We start from the raw sequence: 14,883 nt of genomic DNA, 5'->3' as shown, positions 1-14,883 counted from the left end.
GTACTTGCAATGCAATTTCTATTCAAGTTGAGCACATAGGACCCCACAAAAGTTGGGGCTTTTGCAAAATTTCTGAAATTTTGGCAAATTTGGCTTGTGCGATGCCATTTGGGCAGTTTGAGTAGAGAAATTTTGGGGCTTTTGACTGTGGGAGTCAACTTTGTGCTAGTGGATGCATTTGGAGTAGATAAGCAATTATAGCCATATCATTGACTAATACATCAATTTCATGAGAAAGCCCCAAATTTTAGCTGTCATACCTCTGAAAATTGATTTGCAGATCTGAAATTTCTGCAATTACTTGAATTTTTATTGCACCATTGCCATTGCTTAACATCGAACCTTCACTGCACAGACGCCACCACAAACTGGTATCAGAGCTGAAGGCCACCCCGACCGAGCTTCTGGAGCTTGTCCAAGCTGTGACACAGCAAGTCACGAGACTGTTCAGCAGTCAAGAGCAAGTCGCAGTCTACACGCAGGTAGGCCATGACAGGCAATTTGGGTCAATTTTGGTCTTGGTATGTACTTGCAATGCAATTTCTATTCAAATTGAGCACATAGAACCCCGCAAAATTTGGGGCTTTTGCAAAATTTCTGAAATTTTGGCAAATTTGGCTTGTGTGATGCCATTTGAGTAGTTTGAGTAGAGAAATTTTGGGGCTTTTGACTATGGGAATCAAATTTGTGCTAATGGATGCATTTGAATCAGATGAGCAATTATAGCCATATCATTGACTAATACATCAATTTCATGAGAAAGCCCCAAATTTTAGCTGTCATACCTCTGAAATTTGATTTGCAGATCTGAAATTTCTGCAATTACTTGAATTTTCATTGCTGATTGGTACTTGCTTCGTATCTTGGTCATTTATGTGACAGTTGGGCTCACATTTGTTGACTTTTGAGTTACTTTGAAGCTGTAAATCATGGCTGGCAGTAGTGATAGCAGCAATCTTTTGCACTTTAAGAAGCTTGAGGTTGCACACAACTTTGCTATATGGCAAAAGCAATGATATAATGTCTTGGTGCAAAAGAAACAAGTGAAGCCTATAAAGACAAAAGGGGTAAAACCAACAACCATGGATCCAGATAAGTAGGATGAGTTAGATGAGCTTGCACGCTCTACCATAGAGAAATTGAAATCTACTTCTGATATGTGGCAACAATTTAAGGAGTTATATGCTCAAAAAAGTACAACCAACAAGGTTTATTCGTTGAAAATTTTGATGGACCGTCCTATGAAAGAAGGTACAACAATCTCTCTACATTTGAATGAGTTTAACTCTATTTTCAACTAGCTGATTGCTTTGGAATTTCACATTGATGAGGAGTTCAAGGCAACCTTTTTGCTATGCACTTTGCTTGAAAGTCAGGACACTTTTAAGACAGCAATGAGTAATTCTAATGCTATGCTGTTATATTCAGATCTGGAGTGCTCTTTACTCATGGAGGAGCTCAATAGGCAAAATATTTCAGCGAACAAGTCTTCCAATGCACTACACCATCATTGTGGCAAGCAAGGGCACTTCAAGCGAGATTGCTTTAAGTGGAAGAAAAAAAAGGGCAAAGGCAAAAACACTGATGATAACAATGATGAGAAAAAGGACAACCAACATGCAAAGAAGAGGAGTGTGAAGATAGAGGAGGTTAATGTGGTCAGTCACAAGAGTGATAGTGGTAGTGATGTACTCTTTGCTTCTTCTTTTGGTGCACAGTCATTGATCGCAAATTTTGATAATGACATGCACACCTGGATTCTTGATTTAGGTACTTCATTCCATGTAACACCACACCTTGAGTGGCTCTCTTGACTACAATGGTGGTAGACATGGTGTTATCACTTGGGGGACAATTATGCATGTGACATTGGAAGGATTGGCAGTGTGCAATTGGCATTTCAGGATGGTTCAGTGTTCACTTTGCATAATGTGAGGCATGTACCACAGCTCAAGAAAAGCTTAATGAGCACAGGGTAGCTAGATGATGCTGACTATCATACCACTTTTAGGGATGGCAAATGGAAGATATGTAAGGAATCTAGGATTGTTGCTAAAAGCTCTAAAAGTGATACTCTGTATCCATTATATATATCTAGTATGCGTGATCATATTGTCGCCATAACCGAACAGCCAAGTGTATCTTTGTAGCATAGTTGATTGGGGCACATGAGTCAAACTGGCATGAAAGTGCTTTCTCATTTGGGTTATTTGCCATGTTTGAGGTATGCTGATTTTGACCATTGTGATCATTGTATTTTTAGCAAGCATGCTCAAACATCACATAAAAAATCTCTTTCATTAAAATCTTCACGCTTAGAGTTGGTACATTCAGATATATCCGAAACACCAGGGCTGTCTCTAAGGAAAAAGAAATATTTTATCACTTTTGTTGATGACACACAAAGTATGGGTTTATCCGATCCATCATAATTTTGGGGCCAACAAGACATTAAAGTGTCTTTGCTCTGACAATGGTGGGGAATATGTGTCCAAAGCCTTTCAAGCCTTTTAGGACAACAAAGGGATAAAAAGGGAGCTCATTGTTCCTTATAATCCACCCCAAAATGGTGTCGCATAGCGTATGAATAGGACTATTCAGGAGAAGGTCTATACCATGTTGTCTCATGCTACATTACCTCATGGATTTAGAGCAGAGGCTGTTATGACAACCATACCCTTGATAAATCGGTAACCAAACTAGTCTTTGGGGAGGAGAGTCCCTCAAGAAGTGTGGTCGGGCAAGCCACCTTCATATACACAATTGAGAGTGTTTGGCTGTGAGGCATTTGTTCACATACCCAAGGAACAATGCAGCAAATTGGAGCCAAAGTCTTGTAAACACATTTTCTAAGGATATGGTGACGAGGGAGAAATAGGATATAAGTTATGGGATCCCAAAAAAAGAAAAATTATACGCAACAATGATGTAATCTTCTAAGAAGATCGCATGCATAAACAGCCCAGAAAGCAGAGAAAGTGAAAAGGATTGTGTTCGGAGAAGAAATACCTATAGAACAGCAAAGAATGCCCATTGTACAGCAGCAAATACCTATTCTAAATGACCCTATAAATGCAAGGAATGATGCTAAAATTGATCACCAACAAGTTGTCCATGATATACCACAGTTTCAGCAAGAAAATGTGCCAAGTAAGACAGCATATTGAACCTTTTAAATAGCAAGCTGTTAATGCAAATTTGTAGGTTGAACAACCAGGCTTCGTAGATCAACCAAGAATACCAAACAGCCAGATGTTTATTCCTGGTGCGAATTATGTTGTTGATTATGTCATGTTGACAGATTGTGATGAACCATCATGCTTCAAGGAAGTAATGAACAGAGAAGACATCAAGAAATGGCATAAAGCTATGTAATCAGAGATGGAATCTCTAAAGAAAAATGGTACTTAGGATATGGTGCATTTGCCTAAGGGACAGAAAATCCTACCATGCAAATGGGTTTACAAGATGAAGGTCACCTATGGTTCCTCGCCAAAGTACAAAGCACGGCTTGTTGCCAAAGAGTGCAAGCAAGAACATGGGATTGACTTCAATGAGATCTTTTCTCCTGTAGTCAAAATCACTACTCTGTGAACCATATTAGGATTGGTTGCATGTGAGGATATGGAATACTAATTTTATATATGGATGACATACTGATTGGTGATAGGGATATTCATGCATTAGACACATTGAAGCAGAACCTATATAACAGCTCTGATATGAAGAATCTTGATGGAGCAAATCATATTCTTGGCATGTGTATACTCATAGACAGATTGATAGGTCTTCTTTATCTATCACAATAGGAGTATGTATCTAACATTCTACAGCGTTTCAATATGGAGGGGGAGAAAGCAATTGGTGTACCATTGCCTCCATATGTGAAACTTACCGTCGAGAGGACAGCCCTACATCTGATGATGAAAAGGTTGAAATGGCCAAGATCCCATATGCTTCAACTGTGGGTGGCTTTATGTATGCTATGGTTGCTACACGTCCTAACATAGCATTTGTGGTGGGAGTGGTTAGCAAGTACATGGCGCATCTTGGTAGAAAGCATTGGGAAGTAGTGAAAGATATCATCAGATATCTTAAGGGCACAAAGGATTTGTACATCTCATTTGGAAAGTAGAAGGCATCTGTCATTGGCTTTACAGATCCAAACTATGCTGGGCATACTGACTGCAGGAAGTCTACTTCAAGGTATGTATTCACCTTCACAAGGGGCGAAATTTTCTAAATCTCCAAGCTACAAAAGTGTGTTGCATTGTCTACTTCAGAGATAGAGTATGCGGCTATCACTAAGGCATGCAAGGAGGCTTTATGGCTTTCACATCTGGTGGGAGAGCTTGGTATTACTGAGACTCATGTCCTCCACTGAGATAGTCAAAGTGCCATCATGCTAGCATGGAACCTTGTCTTTCATGCAAAGATGAAGCACATACAGGTGAAGTATCACTTTATCAAGGATGTACTTGGCAGCAAAAGCATTGAGCTGGTCAAGGTACATATAGATTATAATCTTGCAGATCTTCTCACAAAGGGTCTTCCAATAGAGCGGTTTGCTCATTGCCGACAGATGATGGAAGTTGGATAATATATGTATTTCAGTTTTATACATACTTAGACTTAGCTGATTCTTTCTCAACCTTAAGGCACACTGCATTTAGATGGAAGGTTCTTAGAAACAAAGGGAGACCATGCCTTTTATACTTGCTGGAGTGTGAACACACCCTTAGCACTTGTACTTTAGTACTTTACATATAACTATCACAAAAACATAAGGGAGGTATAACCCTTTATACCCACACATTGTGTATCTCTCTCTCTCTCTCTCTCTCTCTCTCTCTCTCTCTCTCTCTCTCTCTCTCTACAGCTACTCACTCTTTCTCTCTCTCTCTCCGCTATTGCCATTGCTAAACATCGAACCTTCATTGCACAAAGGCCACCACAGGATAAAGACAATACAAGTCTCTACCCCCACACACAATTATAAGTCATCCAATTTCCTATCAAACTCCATCTATCCTAGCCAAAGTACATAGGCAGATCTATCCTCTCCCTCTCCTCACTCGATCCCTCCATCTCCTGATGAGATTTAGGCAATCACACCGAGTATAGCCTCTTTAAGGGCAGTCTGGGTAAAGGATATGCAAGCTATCCAAAATCCAATATGCACAAAGCAGGAAAATACCACATATCCTCAAGCTATAAAACATTATACTTGCCTCTCATTTTCATTTTGAACATGATGGTACTTTTGTCCTTTCAATTAAGTGCCTGAGTCATTGTCCAATCACACAAGACTATGTTTATGAGTCCAAGTCTCAATCTTGGAACCTAATTCACTTCTGTGACATTCTACCTTCAACTCTATGTCTTCATGAGTTCACTCTATATCTTCAAGCCGCCATAGCCATGCTCAGATCTATGCATTTTAACATGGTATCAAAGCCATGGTGAGTATGGCACTAATCCTCTAGCTCCCTTCCACTTCTATCCAGCTCAACCTGAGCTCATGACTTCATGATCAACTCCATTTTCACCCTCAGCTTCACTCAAACCTCTTATCTGTCATAGCTAGACTGCATTTACCCACCTTGGAGCCTATAGATCTCTTCAACCAGGCCATCTCAGCTGAAGCTTTCTTCTAGGCATATCTTCCTGACCTCAGAGCGCTTCCTCTTGATACCTCAATCATAGACATTGATGATCTCTGACTCCAGCATTCTGGAAATTTGCACTCGCTGTCCTGATCACGTTGTTGCTGCTTGGTCATATGATTCAGGCTCTTCTACACGCAGCACTTTAACCTGTGACCATAGGGCTGCTCAAGTACCACATGTAAGCTTCTTCTTCACCAAAGAGTTTGCCAAAACATTGTCCCTACGTGCTGCATGAACTGAAAACACAATCGCCTGCTATAACCCTAACAGAGAAGCCATAGCTCTTTCAACTTCAAGCTTCTATTTCACTTCATTTTCTCACTTTTTTCAATCAATTGGAGTTTTTGCCACTTGGGTTAGAGTTCTTACTCAGTTTCCCCTAACACTTGAGGTATTAAACCAAGGAGGGGACATTTTGGAAGATTCAAGTTCAATCCGAGAAGATACAAGCACAGTGTCCATTGACACTCATCTAGTGCTTTCAGCACCTGTATCATTTGACACAATCAGTTTTTTTTCACTGATCAAATTTGAGAATTTGGTGCTAATTTGTTACTGCTTCAACCATCCAACATGGGGAAAGATTCACCGATATGTTGATTCAAAGAAGTCGGGTTTCACACCTGGCAAACCCACATCAAACTCATCCTGATGAAAAAGAGCCTATGGGCCATTACCAATGGACAAGAAAAGAAGCCTCGAGATGCAACTCTTGCAGTTACTTGGCAGAAGAATGATGACAAAGCACAGTCCACCATCAAATTGGAATTGGATGACAGCTATATCCATCATGTGGATGCTTGTGACACCTCCCATGACACTTGGGATAGATTAGATACCTTATTTGGTGCACAGTCCAAGTCCTCAAAGTATGGTTTACTGATTGAATTCTTTCGACTTGATATGAAGCCTAATATATCCCTGGCATCTCATCTGAACTACATGGAAAGTCTCCTAACCTAGCTTGCAGGGATAAATCTCAAAATGGATGAAGATATTTGTATTGGTGTTTTGCTAAAAAGTTTGTCTTCTGATTATAATAATGTTTCAACCACCTTAATCAACATGTCAAATTCTAAATTGTTTGACATTAAGGTCTCTCTATTGAAAGAAGAAAAGAATATCAAAATAAAGAATAATCAAGTGCTTCTAAAGATGAACAAATGTTGTATGTCAGCAACATAAACAAAGGAAGAAAGGACCATCTATTTTGTGACTTCTGCAAAAGGACTGGACGCACTAAGAAGTTTTGCCATGCCAAAAGTCTCAAAAGGCCTACCTTGCAACTATCAAAGAAGAAGATCATGGAACAAAGGAAGAAAAAGAAAAGGAAGAAGACCATCAAGAACAGAAGAACAAGCCTCACTAATCCTTCTATTCCTAGTTTTTTGATAGACTTTTTTGAAGCCTTGTATAACCTTTCCCTAATGCTTCTGTCATAAGCTTTGTAAACTTCTCATGTAACCTGGCATTACAACCTCTGTACACTTTGTGAGGCCCCTGTTATAGCCTCTGGATGTCCACCATGTGTTTAGTAACCGCACTTAGCAGTTTCTGCGACAGCCTCTGGTGTTTACCAAGTTTGTGGTGTGCCCACACTTTACCGGTGGTGACTCACTAAAGTCTCTACACACTTTCTAGTTGTGATTGAGAAGGGGTGTTGAGATTTAGGCAATCACACCCAGTATAGCCTCTTTGAGGGGCAGTGTGGGTAAATGATATACAGGCTATCCAGAATCCCATATGCACAAAGCCGGAAAATACCACCTATCCTTAAGCTATAAAACATTGTACTTACCTCTTATTTTCATTTGAATATGATAGTAGTTTTGTCCTTTCAATTAAGTACCTGAGTCATTGTCCAACCACACAAGTCTATGTTTATGAGTCCAAGTCTCAATCTTGGAACCTAATTCACTTGTGTGACATTCTACCTTCAACTCTATGTCTTCATGAGTTCACTCTATACCTTAAGCCACCATAGCCATGCTCAGATCCATTCATTTCAACACCTCCATCCTTCTTACCATCACACTCCTCCTTGGCCTCTCTCCACCTCCCTTCTTTCTTGGCTCTCTTCCTACCAAGCACCTCCCCTCAGCCCCCCAAAAACAAAGACCCTCCCTCATCCAAACCAAAACAACAGACCAATGGAATTCCCTACAGCTAATAATGTGACTTTCTGTGGCATACGGATCATTGCACAAACACTAGAGAATTTCAAAAGTTTCATACCTGTGCTGAACTGTAGTCAAACTGACGAAAATAAGCTGCATTGATTTGAGCATTCACACAGTTAGGAAGATTCATGGAGCATCCAGGCCACTGCAGAAACCAGCAAATTTGCAAGATGTGTTTTAGATTGAAATATTTGCGATCCTCTTAAGGGCAGTTGTTCATAAAGCCTCATGTCGACCTTATCATCTATTAGCATCAACTGAAACAACAGAACAGTAGAAAACATGGTATTCATTAGCAGCATAGATTGAGAAGCTACTGTGAAAGCATATGTGCAGTTACCTTTAAAGCTTCCAAATACTCTACCAGATCATCCTCGAAAGGGGATGATAAATTTTTTTGTGCTTCGCTCTTGTAAGGAAAATCTTGCATCCATAGGCCCTGGGTCTTATTGTTCCAGTCAACAAATATCAAGTTTGCAGTATGAACCACTATACGGACTCCTGTTTGATAGATAAGAATCATTGCCTTTGAATGATGAGTTCCATAAGACAAGGGTAGTGGTGGTTTATGTAAGAGCCATCCAGAAGGCTTTCCTGCCTACAGATGAGACTTTCAGCAGAAATCATCAGGCTTAACCTAAGAAGCAGCAAGTCTTCATGCTTATTGCAAATTAACCCTCTTAGAAAGCAAACAAACAATTTCTCGTTCACTATAGAGTACCTTCAAATGCTCAAGAGAAGACCCTGATTCTCCATGCACAACCACCACACGAGGTATACGCTTCAAAAGTGGGCATGCTGCACAAAATGGTGACCTCACATATACATTAGAGGTTTGTATATGCATCTATAACAAACAGTTCCAAGAAACATAAATCAATGCCAAAAGTGACATTTGCATTACCACCTGCCACCTTGTATCTTGAACAAAGTCAAATATGCTTTTTCTCCCAAAAAAAACAAAATCCCTTCTATTCAATACAATTAAACATATAAGCCACACAAAATTTCATTATAATCTATGTAAAATGTGAACATTTGATGTGTTTTAATCAAAATCTTGAACTGTTGGCATGCTGACTAGGACATTTTGCAAAGAGTGCAAATGCAATGCAGAGCCTCTTAAGTCTTAGAATAGACTCAGTTGAACATACACAATGAATGAAAACAACTGATAAGCTTCACAAACCACATTAATATATGCACATAACTTTGGCACCGGATGATTGAACTAGGAGAATCATCTAACGTATATCCAAATTGTGAGGCAGGATAGGATCGAAGCCTAGCACAGAAAACCAGTAGACAGTGTGAGAGTGAAGCACGACACCCAATACAATAGAATAAAAGAGTGTAAGATGAAAGTACAAGGTACAACCCTTAAACCTTAGGGTTGTAGGGAGTGTTCACACCCGAACACCGTAAGTGCCCGTAAGTGTGTGTCATAAGCACATACGAAATAATACCATAAGTCTGGGGGGAAAAACCTCTCCTACCGAGAGTAAAAAGTGCCCCACTGTCCTACTGTCACCGACACTCCTATGTGAGCCTAGGCGTAAGTGAGGCATGAGTGAAATACCCAACGAACCCCCCCTGGAGTGAAGAGTGATCAAGAGTACAAGGATCATCCGCCACCAAATGAGATTAAATTTAAAGCATTGCGAAATGCTTCAAATTTTTCACGAGGAAGAGCTTTGGTAAAGATATCTGCCACATTACTGGTGGTAGGACAATAGACAAGGCTGATATCACCTGCATGTAGCCTCTCTTTGACAAAGTGATAATGTATCTCAATGTGTTTCGTGCGTGCATGAAACACTGGGTTTTGTGCTACTGCAATGGCACTCTGACTGTCAACGAACAAAGGAGTAGGCTCCGTAGCAGATATATCCAGATCAGCAAGCAAGAGTCTAATCCATACGCATTCAACTGTGGTAGTGAAAGCTGCCTTGTATTCAGCTTCACATGACGATGTGGCAATAGTGGACTGTTTCTTGCTAAGCCAAGATATGCAAGACGAGCCAAGAAAGAAACAATTGCCACTAGTGCAGTGACGTAAAGCATAATCACCAACCCAATCAAAATCACTGTAAGCATGTAACTGCAGTGTTTCCCCCTTGGCATAAAGCAATCCAAGAGATCTAGTATATTGCAAGTAACGGAAGACACACTTAGCAACTTGCCAATGTGACATGCGTGCCTGATGCAGATATCTACCGAGGGTTCAAACTGCAAACTGTATGTCTAGCCTAGTGTTACATAAGTAAATAAGACATCTCTCTCTCTCTCTCTTTTTTTTTCGTAATGGATGTTATATTTATAAAGTACTAAACGACAAAAGAGTTACAAAAGTCATGGCAAAGACGCAGAGCAAATTGCCATATTCCAAGGAAGTAAGTCCTCCCGAGAGAGTAAGTCAGAGTGTCGAATGAGATCTATCTGCCAATGCAAGAGACCTTTAAGCCTAGCAATATGTCCCTGAATATTAGAGGCTGAATCAAAAAGAAAAGCATTCCGAATGGTCCAATTGTGCCAACAGCCCCAATATCTGAGAAAGTGAAACAAGATCTTTATATGCGACTGTGCCGGTGTGGGGTATTTGGGCCGCACAAAAACCCAATCAAAAGGGCTTAGCGACAAACCAACCACTGCTCGCCAAACCGCTGATAAGAGTGACGAGATTTTCTTAGCGAGAGCGCAAGAAATAAATCGATGGCGGGCCGATTCCACACTCGTGGTGCAGAAGAAACAATTGCCGTTGGAGATTCGATGCTTGGAAAGCGCTGAAGCAAGAGGAAGACCACCAATCACCACCCTCCAAAGAAAGACCTTGCATTTGAAAGGTGTCTTGTTCAACCAGTCCTCCATCAAAGTTACCTTCCACCATGACTGAGATTTACGCAATCCCCATACAGTATTAGCTTTAGTAACCAGCCATTGATGATCTTTAATCAAAAGATGATACACCTAGTTAGTTGAGGCCTTTTCCAAATTCACCCGACCTGCAAGGTCCCAGTCCTGCCAGGGACGATCCCAAACAAGGGCAGGAAAGGGTTGTCTGCTTTGGAGCACCATCAAAAGCTGCCCCCATAAATCACGGTATCCACGACGGATCCTGAAAAGCCTCCTGGCTATACGAAACGATATCAACACATTGCGACTGGCAAGAGTAGCATCTGCAACTGAAGTCCAGCCCAAACGTGCCATGCGGTTAAATTTTGGTCTGAGCTCATGTTTGCCTTCCCAAGAAAGTAATCGCGAGGCTGCCAACGATTCCAATTGAAAAGAGTTTGTAGCTAAGCGGTGCTCCGCTGGATGCCACTGAGCCTTCTAGAGAACCAATTTCCAGGGACATACCAAATGAGCAAGCAGGGAGGATAAAGGACTAGAAAACCGAGAGTCTGCATTAAGAACATGCCACCAGGAGCTCCGAATTTGTGTATAACCATGCACAAGCCCGTGATCCTCAAGAAACTAACGGACTATAAAGACCCACGGGTGATGATCCAAGCACATGGCACGAAAAAGAGACCAACAGAGTGCCAGCATATGAGTTTCAGCATCCAAAATAGCCCCACCACCCATGCGTTTGGGGGTACATGCATGCGACCAAGAAATCCATGAAATGCCTGCATGCAAGGAGTCCTTATTTCATAACATAAAACAAATGTACTGAGTAAGAGCATTCAAAGTAGTAGTAGTCCAAGGTAGCAATGGCAAGAAATATGTGAGCATTGGCAACATAATTGTCTGAGCCACTTTGACGCGAACATGAAAGGGCCAAGCCTGTGACTTCCAATAAAAAAACTTAGCTGCCAGTTTCTGTGAAATCCACTCTAGTAGTTGCTTTGGCCGAACATCAACACCCAAAGGGCACCCAAGATGCCTGACAATGGAACCACGGGGAACAACCATTCCCTGCTAGTCCAATGACTGCAAATCTGACTCCGTACAACTGAGAATGCCTGATTTCAAAGCATTGATATGAAGACCAGAAGCATGACCAAAGAGAGTCTAAACATCTAATACTTTGCGAAGATTATCCTTGTCCGCACACAAAATCATAAAGCTGTCATCAGCCAAGGATTGACTAATGAAGTGATGTCCAAAACGAATAGACAATCCAACCAACTGAGTAGAAACTGCCATATGAGATAACATCGAAAAAACCGGATGAGTCGCAAGGGCAAAAAAGAGAGGACTCAAAGGGCAACCCTGTCTCACAAAGTGTGCAAGGACGAATGGCTCGGTTACACCACCATTTAGTATAACTCGCAAAGAAGCCGCAGCACTAATGATGTAGATCAAACGAGACATCCGAGTACCACAGCCCATAGTAGGCATAAGTTCTGCAATGAAAGACTAGTCTAAATAATCAAAAGCCTTTTCCAGGTCCAATTGAATCAATACCACCTCCTGATTAGAGTGCCTTGCATAGTCAATAGCCATTTGCACATTTAAGATATTATGCAGAATGTTTCGGCCCTTAATGAAATCATATTGAAGAGGATACATAATGGTAGGAAGATGCTTATGGAGCCGATTCGCCATCACTTTGGAAAAGATTTTATACATAGAACCCATCAACGAAATTGGTCGTCAATGTTTCAACATGAACGGCGGACGAACTTTTGGAAGCAGTTTGATAAGCCCTTTTTTCCATGAGAAAGGCATGAACCCCGTTTCCCAGACATGCTAAAACATAGCCGTCAATGGTTTCACCAGTCTAGTAGCAAAAACCTCAAAGAATTCATTGGTGAGACCATCCCAACCGGGACTTTTATCCTTGGGCAAGTGTAACAAAACATCCATAACCTCCGCCTCACGAATATCTATCTCCAAAGTAGTTTGCCTGTCATGTGGAACCTGATTGCGGACCAAATCATAGAAAACTGAGCGGACAAGCATAATTTGGTCAGAAGGTGAAGAGTAGAACCAAGAAGGTCTAGAAAATAATTCCTACACATATTCACAATAGTCTAAGGATCAATGACCATTTGACCTTCTGCATCCTCGAGTCTAGTCATATTCTCTCCGGCAAGAGATGCATGGAGAGCTCGAAAGAACTTATGAGTCTGACAAGCACTATCTTGCAAATTCTCAGTCAAATTTTGCAATTTGGCCTGCTGATAAGATTTCAATTGAAACTCTTTAATAAGATCAGCTAAACGCATAGCCAATGGCAGCAGAAATACATCATCTGGAGTCTCCACTTGTAGAGAACGAACCAAAGCCAATAATTCCTCTGCTGCTTGTCGACGCCACTGACAAAGAGAGGTATGATGGATCCCATACTACCGAGCAACCCGTTACACATTAGAGAGCAATCGTTCAAACAAAGCATTGCCCTCAGAGGAGAAGTCCAATAAGAATCTATCAATCAATTGCTGCATATAGCCCTGAAAGATTGAATGCTTCAAATAAAACGAGTTAAAACGGAAAGGGAGTCTATCCAAAAATTGCTTAAAAGGTGCAATGGGTTGTGCAAGCATCTCAAGCTGTAGAGGGAAATGGTCCGACAAGGCGTATTGCTTCAACACTTTCGTTTCCAGCATCTCAAGAAGAAAATCGTCATTCTGCATGATCTACATGCGGTCCAACCGCAACCATGTAGTTGCATTCTGAGCAGAATGGAAACTAAACCCTGTAGAAGAAGGGTATAACCAAGACCAGAGATCTTACTTAAGAATGGCAAGAGCCAACGCATTCCACACACGACTTTCCGAAGCGTCCATTACCGAATGCTTTGATGTGGACTGTGAAGAATCAACACACATATTAAAATCCCCCATCAAAAAACCCCGTCTGCCAAGTGACAAGGAGGTCTGCAAAGTATTCCAAAGATCACGGCGGGATAAAGGATCATTCGGAGTATAAAGGCCAAGTAGGCGGGATAAAGGATCATTCGGAGTATAAAGGCCAAGTAACCATAAGATCTCTCCTTCAAATAAAACTTCAATCACCACAAAACGGCCATGTACATCATTTTTAATAAGAACAGGCTGATATTTTTCATATACAATCATAAGCACATCAGAATAATGCATGGCATGTGTCCCTGCATAAAACAAACGAACCCCATGGCAATCCACAACTTTTCCTGCTTCACCGTGACTCTTGTGCTCAACAGCACACAAGACATCCCACTGATTCTCATGCAATACAGTCCACATGGCATGTTGCTTATGGCGAGAACAAATCATGTTGCTTATGGCTATCTTCATGCGTTTTCAAAAAGAAAATCAGGTGCGGACACAGCTTGCTTGGATTTAACCTTTTCTGCTAGAATGTCAAGGACTCCCTCATCCAAAAAATCAGCTAACACGGCAAAAGATTTCTGACGACCAGATTTGGAGGTAGACAGTATATCCGCTGTCTTGGGGATGGAATAGGGATAACGACGATCCCATGGGGTAATCACGTTACCTCTAGTATCAAAAGCCAACTTAGCAGATGGACCCTTTGGACCGTCCGTATATACTTTCCTAGTAGGCTGATGATGGGGAGCAGAGAAAACCATAGCACTAGCAGTGTGCTCTAAAGACAACATTTCTTTCCTGTGCATATAAGTGCGCATGGAATCCTGTGAGACAGTAGGCACAGTATCCGCCATGCCAGCATCAAACCTTTTACCTTTTTTTGCACGTACATCTACCAAGTCATTGCCACGGGAATCCAAACCCGAAACATGTTGTTTACCTTTATCCAAAACTTTAGGTGGCTGGGTTACATCCTACGACGGAGCATCAAGCACCATATCTTCCATGGGCAGCACAACATGCTCAGCATCTGAAGTCGGTTGCTTCTCTGGGCATTCGGCCATAAAATGCCCCAATTTTCCACACGAAAAGCAATGCCCTGCAAAGTTACCCCATTTCAAAGGAAAGTGCAAAGGATGCATGCCAGAACAATTAAGACGTAACCAAGCAGGCCTTTTCCTAGCAGTGTCCCATAACATACACAAATGGTTACAATTCATGGCCTTGAGGCTCGAGGGGACCAGAACAGTGCCCACCATGGCCATGGAATCCTTT

General features: G+C 41.3%; 1 protein-coding gene across 5 annotated transcripts in view; it reads right to left on the bottom strand.

The window, feature by feature from the left end:
* Positions 1–14,883, bottom strand: part of TDP1 (tyrosyl-DNA phosphodiesterase-like protein) — a 235,387-nt gene that overhangs the window by 101,345 nt on the left and 119,159 nt on the right. For 3 of the 5 annotated variants that reach the window (XM_087686644.1, XM_087686642.1, XM_087686645.1), the window contains exons 6-9: positions 8,571–8,647; positions 8,190–8,447; positions 8,086–8,106; positions 7,905–7,994 (exon numbers count right to left, since the gene is read on the bottom strand). In XM_087686644.1, coding sequence (XP_087542770.1) covers positions 7,905–7,994; positions 8,086–8,106; positions 8,190–8,447; positions 8,571–8,647 — 446 coding nt within the window. The remainder of the gene's footprint in view (positions 1–7,904; positions 7,995–8,085; positions 8,107–8,189; positions 8,448–8,570; positions 8,648–14,883) is intronic. The other 2 variants (XM_087686643.1, XM_087686646.1) reach the window with 1 other exon arrangement.

This window comes from Lygodium microphyllum, chromosome 10 (genome assembly GCF_053477565.2).
Source record: "Lygodium microphyllum isolate KBCC chromosome 10, Lygodium_microphyllum_v1.1.10, whole genome shotgun sequence".
Lineage (NCBI taxonomy): Eukaryota > Viridiplantae > Streptophyta > Polypodiopsida > Schizaeales > Lygodiaceae > Lygodium > Lygodium microphyllum.
The sequence above is the reverse complement of the archived record's forward strand: the minus strand, read 5'-3'. Positions and strand labels throughout refer to the sequence as shown.